The sequence below is a fragment of the Candida orthopsilosis genome (assembly GCF_000315875.1).
Source record: "Candida orthopsilosis Co 90-125, chromosome 2 draft sequence".
Classification (NCBI taxonomy): domain Eukaryota; kingdom Fungi; phylum Ascomycota; class Pichiomycetes; order Serinales; family Debaryomycetaceae; genus Lodderomyces; species Lodderomyces orthopsilosis.
In genome coordinates this window covers 460,009-472,798 of record NC_018295.1, presented here as the reverse complement: position 1 = coordinate 472,798, position 12,790 = coordinate 460,009, and the positions used below count along the sequence as shown (strand labels likewise).

Below are 12,790 nucleotides of genomic sequence, written 5' to 3'. Positions count from 1 at the left end.
AATTGAGGCTTTCTCTAGCGAAACTTTAAAAATATTTTTCGTACAAAGCCAATTCAGAAAAAGACCGAAATCGGTTTTCATTTGATTGAAAATAGACAAAAATAGGCTGATCAATCTGATTAAATGGGAAATTTAGGTAGATTTCACAAGATTGTCAAAATTGTAATTTGGAAGAGAAGATCTACAAAGGTTAAATAAGCACAAAGACCCAAACAGTAACATTCACAATCGAGGCGTTTTCTAGAAATTGCATTCGCTGGGAGGAGAAAAATATTTTGCACCCAGGTGGTACAGAACCATTTTCTTGGCAGTAACACATGGTCCATTGTATTGGTAACAATGGCATTAACTCTGAAGTGGCAAGTTGCGGCAAATCATCGGAATCTCCGCGGATCATTGGAGCGAGGTCATCATATGGCAGTGCTGGCTCTGCCGAAGCCCTTGAGGTGTAAATGAAGATACAGTCTTTACAGGGTAAGAAAATCATGTTAAGAGTAAATGGCATGGCAGTATGGGATCCACCCCAAAGCTTAAACGAAAGAGAAACGATTGACACACTTACAATTGAAATTGGCATCTTACTTCAGAAACCAGAAGCTTGAAATTTAAAATTGATTTACAAGTCTCAAACACTCATTTGAATATTGAATGTGATACTTTAGTGGGGTTAGGTTCTGAAAGCACGAGTTACAGCAATATCGGGTTCAAGAGCTGGATACTGTAGTTTACTTTTAAACTAATGTCTTGTTCAAAAAGTGATTTGAATGTCTGCCTTAGGTATCTTCCCCAATAAGAAAGTAAACTCACTATGGAGGTAATTACAGAGTATGCATAATAATGAACTATACCAAAAATATGTGACCACTATCTCTAATAAAGTTTTCTCTCCAGAATCACGTGCATAATTTTTGCGCACAATTACTAAAAGTGTGGCTCGAAATTGATTTTTCTTATACGGCTCAAAACGTCAACGACATGATCAAAAGATTATCTAAACCGTCTCAACCCCTAAACTCCTCTTCGTAAAGCCCCCACATAACTTCAACATCAGGATGGACTACGTTACACACCTTCCCAAAGAGAACCCTTCAATTGCAACTACGTCAACTTACAATTTGAAATACACCTACCCCGTAAAATACTATGATTTCCACGTTTACTATTTCGCCCACAAGCAAAACTCGTTAGAGGAATCAGATGCCTTGAGAGAAAAACTTCTTGTTGATTTCCCTGAAGATACCACCAACGGTTCCATTTTAGTCAAGAAATTACCCGATGATAAAGTGATTGGTCCACACCCAACTCAATTTTGGGAAGCTGATGTGTTAAGACCCGAAGTGTTTGTTAAAGTTTTGAGTTGGTTCCAATTAAATCACGGTAACTTGCTGGTATTGATTCATCCTCAAACTGGTGATGATTTGAAAGATCATTTTGACCATGCATTGTGGTTAGGTGACAAATTGCCATTGTTTGATATCTTTGGACCTAATGAAGGTGTTATACCTGAATTTGGCGTCAAGGGGGGTAAAAGAATCAAAGTGGATGATTTTGATCTGCATAAAACAGTGTTGTGAGTAGCGAAAGATACAGTTGAATAGACGTAGTAAATTCAAAACAGTGAGAAACAAGTTCTTCTTCAAGTGAAAAATGCCATCGGGAAATAGATTACCGTTTGTGTTCTTTCTATTGTCCTTTCACGCATATACGAGATTTTATTCCATCGTATGAGCCGGACCACATTGTAGACTTGAAGACCAACCCTGTAAGCGCATATTTAATTAAAGGCGGAAAAAAAGAAACAAACAAAAAATAAAACTTTAATTGTGTAGAAAATTCCATCAATCCTTGTAAGAGCATAAAACTGTATCTGGGACAATGGAATTGGGCATGAAAACCAAAATATGAAAAAAAAAAGTATAAAGTTCCATCTCATTTTATTTCACTTTCCCATCTGAAGTAAAGAATAATCCACTACTGTTCTTTTACATACAATGGCACAACTATCATCACAGGGAAACAATGCCATTATCTACCTCACGTATATCTTCATGTTGGCAACAGGGTTGTTCCTAGCTTGGAAGTTTGCCTCGAAAACGGATTTCCTTTCCTCAAACGGAACCCAAAGAGGTATTCCATTGGCTTTGAACTTTATCGCTTCAGGTATGTGAAGAAGGTTTACATCACAGAAAGAATGAGAATAATACTGAGGATTCCTTAAGTAGAGCAATGAGCAAATGTTGGTTAATGATATAGCGTGGAGCATATTTTCCATTACGTAGGAAAGGGAAAAACTATGAGCGGGTATCTTTAGTAATGAAGATTGAGAGCAAACCGTTCGAACTCGATCAAGTTCAAACTTGCGTGAGGATCTTAGTTTCTCCTTTCTTAGAAATGAGTGGGTGCAACATGCACAGCTTTGTCAATGAGACTGTGCAACGTGTTGCCCCACTCTCACCCCTCGGACCTTCCAATACTAACCTTGTTCTAGCTATGGGTGTTGGTATCATTTCTACATATGCCGAAATCGCAAACATTGCTGGGTTACATGGATTGCTCGTGTACACCCTCTGTGGAGCAATCCCTATCCTTGGGTTTGCTATATTTGGTCCCATCATTAGAAAAAAGTGTCCTGATGGTTTTATTTTAACTGAATGGGTAAGACATAGATTTGGAATGATTACTGCATTGTATATATCTTTTTTCACTTGTTTGACCATGTTTTTATTCATGATTGGTGAATTATCAGCTATAAGAAGTGCTATTGAAGCATTGACGGGGTTGAATGCATTGGGTGCTGTTATCGTTGAATGTGCAGTAACTACAATCTATACATTTTTCGGTGGATTTAGAGTCAGTTTCATCACTGATAATTTTCAAGGTGCTTGTGTTTTGATCTTGGTTATTATATGTGCTTGTGGAATGGGTTCTTATATTGATATTGATACTTCAAAAGTTGGTCCATCGGGATTATTAAAAGCTAATAAGTTGGGTTGGCAATTGGTTTACATTTTATTTGTAGCAATTGTCACTAATGATTGTTTTATGTCTGGATTTTGGTTAAGGACATTTGCCAGTAAGACCGATAAAGATTTATGGATTGGATGTTCAATTGCTGCCGTAGTCACTTTTGTCATTACTTCGTTGGTTGGAACCACTGGTTTTCTTGCTGTTTGGTCGGGTGATTTGCAAGTTGGTGATGATGAAGGATACAATGCGTTTTTCATTTTGTTGTCCCATATGCCTCGTTGGTTGGTTGCATTTGTGTTGATTTTTTGTATTATATTGTCAACTTGTACTTTTGATTCACTACAATCAGCATTTGTGTCAACTATATCGAATGATGTTTTCAGAAACAAACTTCATACTAATTGGTCACGTCTTTTGGTGGTGATAATGATTTTTCCAATTGTGGTTTTAGCAGTTAAAGTAGCTGATAACATTTTACAAATTTACTTGATTGCTGATTTAGTTAGTGCTGCCGTGATTCCCGCTGCATTCCTTGGTTTGAGTAATACCTACTTTTGGTGGATGAGGGGATTCGATGTAATGTGTGGAGGGTTGGGTGCTTTACTTGGTGTGTTTGTATTTGGGACTGTTTACTACAATAGTGCCAAAGAAGGTGGAAAGTTGTTATTGATTTGGAATGGTCTTTACGATTCAGAAGATTGGGGGCCATTTGGTGCATTTGTGATTGCTCCAGTTGGTGGAGTTGTCTTCTCATGGGTTGCAGCCGCGGTGAGAATTAGTGCCGTCTATGTGTACTCCAAGATACGGGGTACACCATTTACTGAATTGGACAGGCCAGATGAAGAGCCAATTTACGTTGACAATCAAGCCACCTATGGCGCGGACGAAAATGTCGAGCAAACTAGTGTAGATAAGAAAAGTGTATAAATAGACTATGCAGATACGTAGCTTCAATTCGATATCTTTAATTGTTCAATACATTGTTATCTTTTGTTATCTTTGATCGGATCTACGCACGTTTTTCAATTTATCGGAAACAAAATTCAAGATATAAAATCCCATCTCCATTCATCCATATCGACACACTACAACACACACCCGCACTAGATTAATGCTTTCATCGGATACACCTTTTGCCAAGAGGCTAACACAATGCGTTTGTGCCATTGTGTGGTGTCTATTATGTGGTGGCCCCATATTTGGGTTTGCTGCATTGAAACCAATATTGATCAAAGAGCACGTTTACGAATCATTATGCGATCTCCACCCAGAACCTACCACATCCTTTGTTCATTCTGCAGCAAATGAAGTTGTTTCTAAGTGTACACCACAAGATTTGAAGTTGAACAAAATCTTTACCGTTGCTGCAGTTGTCACCAACGTTTCTGCATTGCTCATTGGACATGTGTTGGATAACTTTGGCCCTAAAGTATGTGGGTTAATAGGTGCTGGGTTCCTATACTTGGCCAGCTTTGTTTTCATTTACGCTAAGCAGATTCAAATGTCACCAATGTGGTCTTCTTGGTTTGATCCATATTTGATGGGATACAGTTTTTTGGCATTGGGTGGACCCTTTACGTTTATATCCTCGTTCCAACTTTCAAATTCATTCCCAGAACGTAGTGGGACAATATTGGCAATGTTGACTGGTGCTTTTGATGCATCTAGTGCTGTGTTTTTGCTCTATCGAATTGTGTACAATAAATCACATGGAGAATTCACATTGGACACGTTTTTCAGAGTGTATTTGTTGGTACCAATCTTCATTACTATTGCTCAGTTGACTGTGATGCCTAGTGAATCGTACCGAACAAGCTCGGAATCTGTTAAATTGGTAGGTGGTGATCAAGACAGGATTGACGATGGTGCAGACGTGAATGAGGAGTCTGCTTTATTGTCAAGTGAGACTCCACATAGAAGAGATTCAATTGGCGATGCATTGAAACATCCATATGAAGAAGAAGAGTATTTGATGAAACATAGTAGTGATCCAGTTGTCGGTATACTTCATGGTTACGCGGCCCAATATCAAATTAAAACTTATTGGTTTTTGCTAATTTGTTTATTTAGTACGATACAAATGTTGAAGATTAATTATTTTGTTGCTACAGTTGCTAGTCAATACCAATATATTTTCCAATCATATGAACTAGCTACTAAGCTCAACAAGTTTTTCGATGTGGCTTTGCCATTAGGTGGAATTATTTGTGTGCCCCTTATTGGTATATTGCTTGACAATTACTCGTCCTTACTTGTTGTGTCTACACTTTTATCTCTTTCAGTGCTAATTGGCTTCCTAGGCCTTTTTTCCAACTATGCATTGGCAATCATTGGAGTTTGCTTATTTGTCGGATACCGCCCAATGTTTTACACAGTTATATCTGATTTATGTGCCAAAGTATATGGATTTGAGACATTTGGTACTGTTTATGGATTGATTATGACGATTAGTGGTGTATTCAACTACGGACAGAGCTATTTGGATGAATTGACGCACACTGTTTTCCATATGGATCCAATGCCGGTGAATTTGATGTTGATTTTGGTTACTTTTGTCGTTGGTGGTTTGACTGTCGGATATGTCTACGTTGAGGGTAATAGAAGGATTAAGAAGGATATCGAAGCACTTCAAAGGGAATAGAGTCACGAGGATAAGTTCATATATACATATAGATTGATAGAAATTAGAGAGTTTGTATCTAACAAAGTTGATATGATCTTATGATATATGTTTTATGTACGGCTGTTGGCTTGATTATGTAACAGATTATGTAACTCTTCGGATAAATGTGTCTAAATATAGAAATAATAAAATCCAACAAAAAAATAAAAAAAGAAATTTTACCACCCAAGAAAAAAATAAGAAATAACTTTAGAGTAAACAAAAGTAAGGTACCAAAACACACAGGCGGCGTAAACAAAGAAAAATAAAGGGACCCCTTTCCAAGACTTTTCCTTTAGATCTTGCCAGGGAACACATATCACATATCGCATATCTCAGATTTCAGATACCCCAGATCCTGTTCAGTTCTTCCCCTCCTTTATTAGAAAGCTCATTTTTGGACAAACTCATCCACAGTTGCTATATACCTAAATGATACAGGTATAAATGAAGCCTTGCTACTCATTCGCATCACGAGGGAACCACTGCCAGCACCATCGTCACCGACTAATTATATTTGTTACTACGCTACTATTACTTTGTCCCGCCTTGATACAAGCGTCTACTGGTGATCAACTCCCCGCTTTTCAACAATGTTTAAAAACCTGTCAATGCCAAACCTTACCATCAAAATACACAGTAATTGGATGGTCATGTACATCAAACTGCAATTATTATTGTCAGCAAATTGTGACTGACGAAAGAAAAAGATTGAATTTACCCGTGGTTCAATTTTATGGCAAGTGGCCATTCAAAACTGTACTTGGAGTTCAAGAATTTTGGTCAACTGTGTTTAGTTTGGGGAACTTATACGTCAATTATTCAAGTTTTAAAGTGATTTATCGAGAATTTAAGAGATTACCCAAAGGAGATAATGTTTCGACAAACACAAGTATGATTGAATCACGAGTATTATATTTCCAAAGCATGATATTACTTGCCGTTTCGTGTATTGGATGGTGTTTTAGCTCACTTTTCCATTTCCGTGATACTTCATTCACTGAAGTACTAGATTATTTCGGGGCATTTGCCATTATACTATGCAATTTAAATGTAATTGTCGTTCGATATTTCAAATTGTACAAACTAGAATATCAACTACGTTTGAAGCTATGGCAATTGAGTTTATTTTCATTATATGCCTACCATATAATACGATTATTTCTTGATTGGGATTATTCTTACAATATGAATATTAATGTTGTTTTGGGGTTATCGGCCATGATCTTGTGGTTTCTTCATTCGTTTAACGTTGGGCAGATATATAATAAGAATATCAATTTGGTAAACAATACTATTGCATTGTTGCCATATGAGACCAATATTTTACAAAAATTACATCTAACCAATAACTATCTACTTGGATATACACATAAGAAATTGAGTTCTGCTAGCCTATGTCGATGGATCCCATACATACCCGTTTTCAACAACGCGATATTGTTATGTGGATTGTACCTAGAAATTAATGACTTTGAACCATGGCAAAGATTAGTTGATGCACATAGTTTATGGCATTTGTTAACTATTTTCCCTAGTTATATTTGGTTTGATTGGAATGTATGGGATGTGGAAATGTCGAAAGTCACAGGTACTTTATAGAGAATATAGGCTTTGTTTACAGACTAATTTTTTTTTCAAATATATTAATATTTACTATTAAAAATTTGTATAACTTAACCGATAGAATAGAAAAAGGTAGAATGTAAAGAACCGAAAAACGTAAAATATTAGTGTAGTGATGTGCTGTGGTGTAGCGTAACGCGAAGTTTATATGGCAGTGAGGTTCTGCTCAACGAAATTTAAACTTATGATAGTAATTTGTAATGAATATGAATCAGAGTGAGCTAATATATCTCATCACCAAATGATTAATATGCTCCTTTGTTATACCAAATTGCTTGGTTTTGCCTTTTCTCTCAATTTTTCAATGCTTCTTCTTCTTCTTAACCAACTTGCAAAAAAGCTGTATAAAAGCATTAAAACTGATGATATGACAATCAACCTTAGGAAATTGTCCATACACAATAAATTATCAGTATCAAACGTTATTACTCTTTGAATTACAGATATTATTGAGTCGGAATTTAATGTGGCTGAAGAAGAAGATGATGATGATGATGCCGATATTGACGCAGAAGAAGGTGATGATGAGTCGTAAAATTGATGTTCTTTAATTAAGTTTGAATCGGATGTTGGATTAGGTATCATTGTGGACTAATGTGTAAAGATGTAGGAAGTATGTAAGTGTAATTGAAATAAGATTGAAAAGGGGTTGAACGTGGAAAGTTTAAAAACGCGAAAGTAAAGTGGTAGCTTGAAAAGTATGTGTGTAACTTCGATGAAGTGTGTATAAAGGTGTATGAAGCTGGTAATGTGCTATTGAAAGATGATTAAAAGAGACTTATATATAGAGACGATTATGGATTTGACATTGGTTTTATATATATACTGCTCGGCGTCTACTAAGGACTTCATCGAGTTAAAAAAAAAAAAATAAAGAAATTTTTAACACCTACTTTGTGTAATAAATACAACAGGTTGTTAATTAAGATTTATTTATAGTTAACAAACAAATAAACAAATACGCACAGGTGTACAAATACAACCTCCACGTTACATAATGATAGAGTCATCTATGCTCCATTCAATGTAAAGACATAGTAAGCTATGGAAGGTGATTGAAGAGGGCAATCTCCCTTTCCCTAACTTAAAAACCGTTATACCACAGTTTTGTTTGGATTATTTAATTACCATTACTAAATTGGGATTCTTTATTTGTTTTGATTTGTTTGTTGCTATAATAGAAAATAGAGAAAATTACATTTTGTGTAATATTGTGAACAGGTACACGCAAAAGGCTATTGTTAAAGCCACACAATGACATAATCGACACAATGCACTACACGTGACTTTCTTCTCTTTTAATTAGAGATAGCAAGTGAGAATTTCATTCATAACCACAAGGAAACCATAATATACAATATGAATTAGCCTATAAACAAAAGCCTTTTAGATTTCCCAATCTCTTCCATCTCTTCCGTTTCTTCTCGAGATTTCCTCACTTTTTCCACTTTTGTGTACAAAAGATTTCACTCAGCGTACATCTCATTACGAAATGTCATTTCAGATACTATCTCCTCAGGTGGATGCAACATCGAATTCAACAGAAATTATGAGGAGGCTGTTGGTTTATTGACTTTTGGTCATCTGCTCTTCTCTAATGGCACTCTTGTTGAATGTTAAAGGGGGCGTGGGTAATCATATGTTACAAATTAAACTATTTTTGCTTTTAGTCGATTTTCTTCTCACCTTCCAAGAATTTCAAAAGGAAAGGAGATTTCCATATGGATGTTTCTACTATACATACATACGTTCGTATTGACGAAATGTACGTATGGTATCATAAGCATTATGCAAAGGAGAACTAATCGAAGCATGACGAGAGTGTGTAACTCTAATACATTCTTCAACAAAACTAAATATCTAGAAATGGCGTTACTTACTTTAACCCTTACATTAAAAGCAATTGGGTCAGTTAGTTTACCCCAGATAAGTACCTCCTGGGGTAGTCGGTTGTAGTAATAGTCTTCTCTCTAAAGCCTTGATATCTGACAAGTATATCATCTATCTATTGTATTGTGTTATGTTTATCAATTAGCTCAATATGGTTAAGTAATTGTTTGTCTCCCATACAATTCCCAAAATAGACAAAATGTAAACAATACATGTTATACATTTAGAAAAGTGTAATTGGTACACAAAAATGCCAACAATACAATAGAAATGCAATTTACACCCAGTAACAACTCAGTAAAGTTAAACTTTTATAGCATACACACCCCTTGTTTTCTAACGGCAATCTCGGTACAGCCGAAGAAGTACCCTACAAGAACAAAGTTTTACTCTGTTTCGTCCTCCTCTTCTAGCACTACATATATTCTCTCTCGCTACATTAACGTGTATTCTTTTTCGTCTATATCCAGGGAAGCAAAAAAACCCTCCTTCCTCTATTTTATATACCCATAATCAAATAATAAACACCCCCAGCTGAAAACGTGAACTGAAACTAAAACCTTTGTCCGCAACTTGAATCAATTACTTCCCCCTAAACTTATCAAAAAACGACTTCTTCTTCTTTGTCTTCTCCATGACATCACTTTTGCTTGGAGTGACTTTCAACTTTGCTCTATTGTTATGGGTCTCTGACAAAGGCGCAAGTCGAGTAGATCCATTTGTACTTCTTGATTCAATTTCATCAATTGAAGATACAACTGTATCCACAGTCCAAACTGATCCTTCGCGTTTGCTCATTTGTGACATTAGTGAAGAAGAACGAGAATCCACCAGTGTTTGTCTTGATTGTTGTTGTGCCTTCTTTGCAAATGGTGGAATTGGTTGTTGAGTGAAATCCACCGGTGGTAATGGTTTGGATAGATTAGTCATCATCTCCGCAACAAGCTGTAGAAAGCGTTTCCAAATTGATACTAAATGTGTATCTAATCGATACATCTTTTTCACGGCATCAAAATTGGCAATTATAGTCTCAATTACTTTATCATTAACCCTTCTGCCTCCGAATCCCATTTTTAATCGATACAAGTGGTCAACATTGTGCTTGTTGAAATATAAGTAGTATTGTTTAGCCAATTGATTATACTCAATTGAATCGTTAATCCCATCTAAACTTGGCTTGAGGATGTGTAAATTAATAAGTACATAGTCAATGAACTCGATATAGAACGTCATTGTGGCATGCATTGATGGAAGTTGATCATAAATGTCATTGGCCTCAGCCATACTTTCAAATCTCAAATCTTGATAACAAGTATTCCAAAATTGATCACTCTTTAGTAGTGATCTCATGTTGTTGTGACTGGAGTGTTTATTATGCATTGAGTCACCGGTAAAGTTAGTTTCTTCTTCTTCCTCTTGTACTGTAGATGACGTTGTAGCTAATCCAATAGATGAGATAACGGAATTACTTCTTGGTCTCCTTACCGCTTGCTTGCTTGGAGACGTAGATGCCGTTATTATATCATCACCAACAGCTTTATTCCCGTCGTATTCAAATCCTTCAAAATAGCTATATCTCAACATTTCCAAATTAAACAAATCTTGAACTACTGATTGATTCAAATGTGAATTGAACTCATGACTACCCATTGATGAAATTTTCGAAATGTTGTGAAGATATTCTAACTTTGCCTCTTGATATGGGGTTTTTTCCATTGCTACATATTTCTGCAATGTTGTATCATAGACCCATTTCTTACCATCACGAATCAATACATTTGGTTGTGTTTGTGTTTGTTTGAGGGTACTGCCCGACTTGCTCAGAAACGTTGTTCCACCACTATCAGTAGTTGATCTGCTCGTAGTACGACTCAATCTTGACTTGTTTGAGTCGGAATGGATGGAATTTGCAGTAGTAGTCGTAGTAGTAAATGATGAAGATCTTGATCTCAACGATCTTGACGGTAATGCAGATGTAGTCATAAACAAATCCCCACCATTCATTCTGCTTTTAGTTTCAGCAGTTTTTTGTTTCCGTATTCTCTCATCTTGTGCAAGGGCGATATATAAGTATGCAGACATGGTGAATCAATGAGCTTCGTATAACTAGATTTCTGTGGCTCTTCTCTTTTGTGTATTCTATGCGATGTATATTCCCTCTTCTTTTAGGCTTCACATACGGCAGTCAATTCAGGTACAACAACGAGTGTGGCATTTTAAGCTGGAAGGGAAAATCGCCGTGAATAAATACCAAAAAAGAACATCCCAAAAATGGTCTTAGTTCTAGGCTACAGTAACTTGCGTCTTTTCATTGAAAAAAATAAAAGGGAAATTCTATTGTTTGTAACCTCACATAGCCAATTTGAAACAATAGATGGAAATAGGGGGGAAGAAGTTTGGAAGGAGGTACCGACGGCACATTTCTAGAGCCCTAGGCGAAATTGTGCTTTGTCATTGTTTATTGGGTTTTAAACTAAGGCTAATTGGTTCGTTTTTCGCTCGTCTAAATTTTGAACTCAACAAAATTTGAAAACAATAAGGATGTGTGCCGTTTTATTTGGAATCTTGGGTTTGTGTTGTAACGAGGAATTTAACTGCTTTCGTACAACTTTAAGCAAGATGGGTTAAACATAATTATGACTTGTATAGTGGTATTTATTGTTTTGATTAATTAATAATTGTGGAATGTGATAATACAAAATGCAATAATTTAATTTAGATATTCATCTTTGTGTCAATCAACCTCGTCAGATAATCTGATTGAAAAAAATTTTCACCTTCTTTACAAGAGCCTAAGATGGTTAGTAGCTTTCTTTGTATGCTGTGACTTCCCCACACCTCTCCTTTCCTCGCCCCTTCTGGTTGCAAGTTGAACTTCCCTCCCCCCTCGTTTGGGTGTATTCATAAGAAGGACGCAAACTCCCACCTACTTTTGTTCTTCAAGTCGTGTGAAGTTTGTAATTCATTGTGGGGACTGTAACTTGAAAAATTGCCTTTAATTGTCTCCTTATCTATTTGCATTGCTAATAAGCTTTGAAGGTTTCAATTAATGTATATGCATGTTATTAGATTGTGCTTTGTGTAAGTGTGCATGTGTGTACCTCAGATCAAAAAAGGTTAGTCCAGGCACAATAAGGGAAAAATATTTACGAGGTTATTGAGCTATCGAGATGTGGTTATTCTCTACTGAAAATCTATCGATATTCCTTCGGGAAAAAGATTCAGCCTCTCTGATATCTAGCCAAAGGAGTACTCTGATCGGTTTTATAAATTTTGTTAAGAGAAGCGCAACTGCTGTTTTAGGACTCTTTTTGTCTCCATTCTTGAACTATTCTATTTACCCGTATATGCAATTCATCACCAATAAAACTCACTAAAGTTAGTATCATAAAACAAATTAATCTTCTTATTCACTTCGATACTTACTTAACATCTAATTAAATATTAATATCACGTTTGTTGAGTATTCTAATTCTCTGTATTTTTTCCTTTCTAGTACAATTTGCAACAAATTTGTTCGAAAACTTTGACAAATAGAAATTGACCTACAAGAAGCAAAATGACAATTCCCGCTTAAATTTGAAGATCACATAATATCATGCTTCAAAAAGTTAGAGTCAGCACAATAGTTGCATTAGGGAGGTT

At 36.0% G+C, this 12,790-nt stretch overlaps 6 protein-coding genes across 6 annotated transcripts; 4 read left to right on the top strand and 2 right to left on the bottom strand. All coding sequences in view use genetic code 12, as the record gives it.

The window, feature by feature from the left end:
* Positions 1–1,052: 1,052 nt before the first annotated feature.
* CORT_0B02270 (hypothetical protein) lies at positions 1,053–1,574 on the top strand (the record flags this gene model as incomplete). Its single annotated transcript, XM_003867335.1, has 1 exon — positions 1,053–1,574. The coding sequence occupies one exon, from the start codon at positions 1,053–1,055 to the stop codon at positions 1,572–1,574; it is 522 nt and encodes a 173-aa protein (XP_003867383.1).
* Positions 1,575–1,991: 417 nt separating this feature from the next.
* On the top strand, positions 1,992–3,894 carry CORT_0B02260 (Dur3 urea transporter; the record flags this gene model as incomplete). The annotated part of the gene is made up of 2 exons (XM_003867334.1): positions 1,992–2,160; positions 2,489–3,894. The coding sequence occupies 2 exons, from the start codon at positions 1,992–1,994 to the stop codon at positions 3,892–3,894; spliced, it is 1,575 nt and encodes a 524-aa protein (XP_003867382.1).
* Positions 3,895–4,078: 184 nt separating this feature from the next.
* Positions 4,079–5,608, top strand: CORT_0B02250 (membrane transporter; the record flags this gene model as incomplete). The annotated part of the gene is made up of 1 exon (XM_003867333.1): positions 4,079–5,608. The coding sequence occupies one exon, from the start codon at positions 4,079–4,081 to the stop codon at positions 5,606–5,608; it is 1,530 nt and encodes a 509-aa protein (XP_003867381.1).
* A 468-nt stretch (positions 5,609–6,076) lies between these two features.
* Positions 6,077–7,231, top strand: CORT_0B02240 (hypothetical protein; the record flags this gene model as incomplete). Its single annotated transcript, XM_003867332.1, has 1 exon — positions 6,077–7,231. The coding sequence occupies one exon, from the start codon at positions 6,077–6,079 to the stop codon at positions 7,229–7,231; it is 1,155 nt and encodes a 384-aa protein (XP_003867380.1).
* A 285-nt stretch (positions 7,232–7,516) lies between these two features.
* CORT_0B02230 (hypothetical protein) lies at positions 7,517–7,840 on the bottom strand (the record flags this gene model as incomplete). Its single annotated transcript, XM_003867331.1, has 1 exon — positions 7,517–7,840. The coding sequence occupies one exon, from the start codon at positions 7,838–7,840 to the stop codon at positions 7,517–7,519; it is 324 nt and encodes a 107-aa protein (XP_003867379.1).
* Positions 7,841–9,727: 1,887 nt separating this feature from the next.
* On the bottom strand, positions 9,728–11,227 carry CORT_0B02220 (hypothetical protein; the record flags this gene model as incomplete). The annotated part of the gene is made up of 1 exon (XM_003867330.1): positions 9,728–11,227. One exon carries the CDS (start codon positions 11,225–11,227, stop codon positions 9,728–9,730), a length of 1,500 nt encoding a protein of 499 aa, XP_003867378.1.
* Between the last annotated feature and the right edge of the window lie 1,563 nt (positions 11,228–12,790).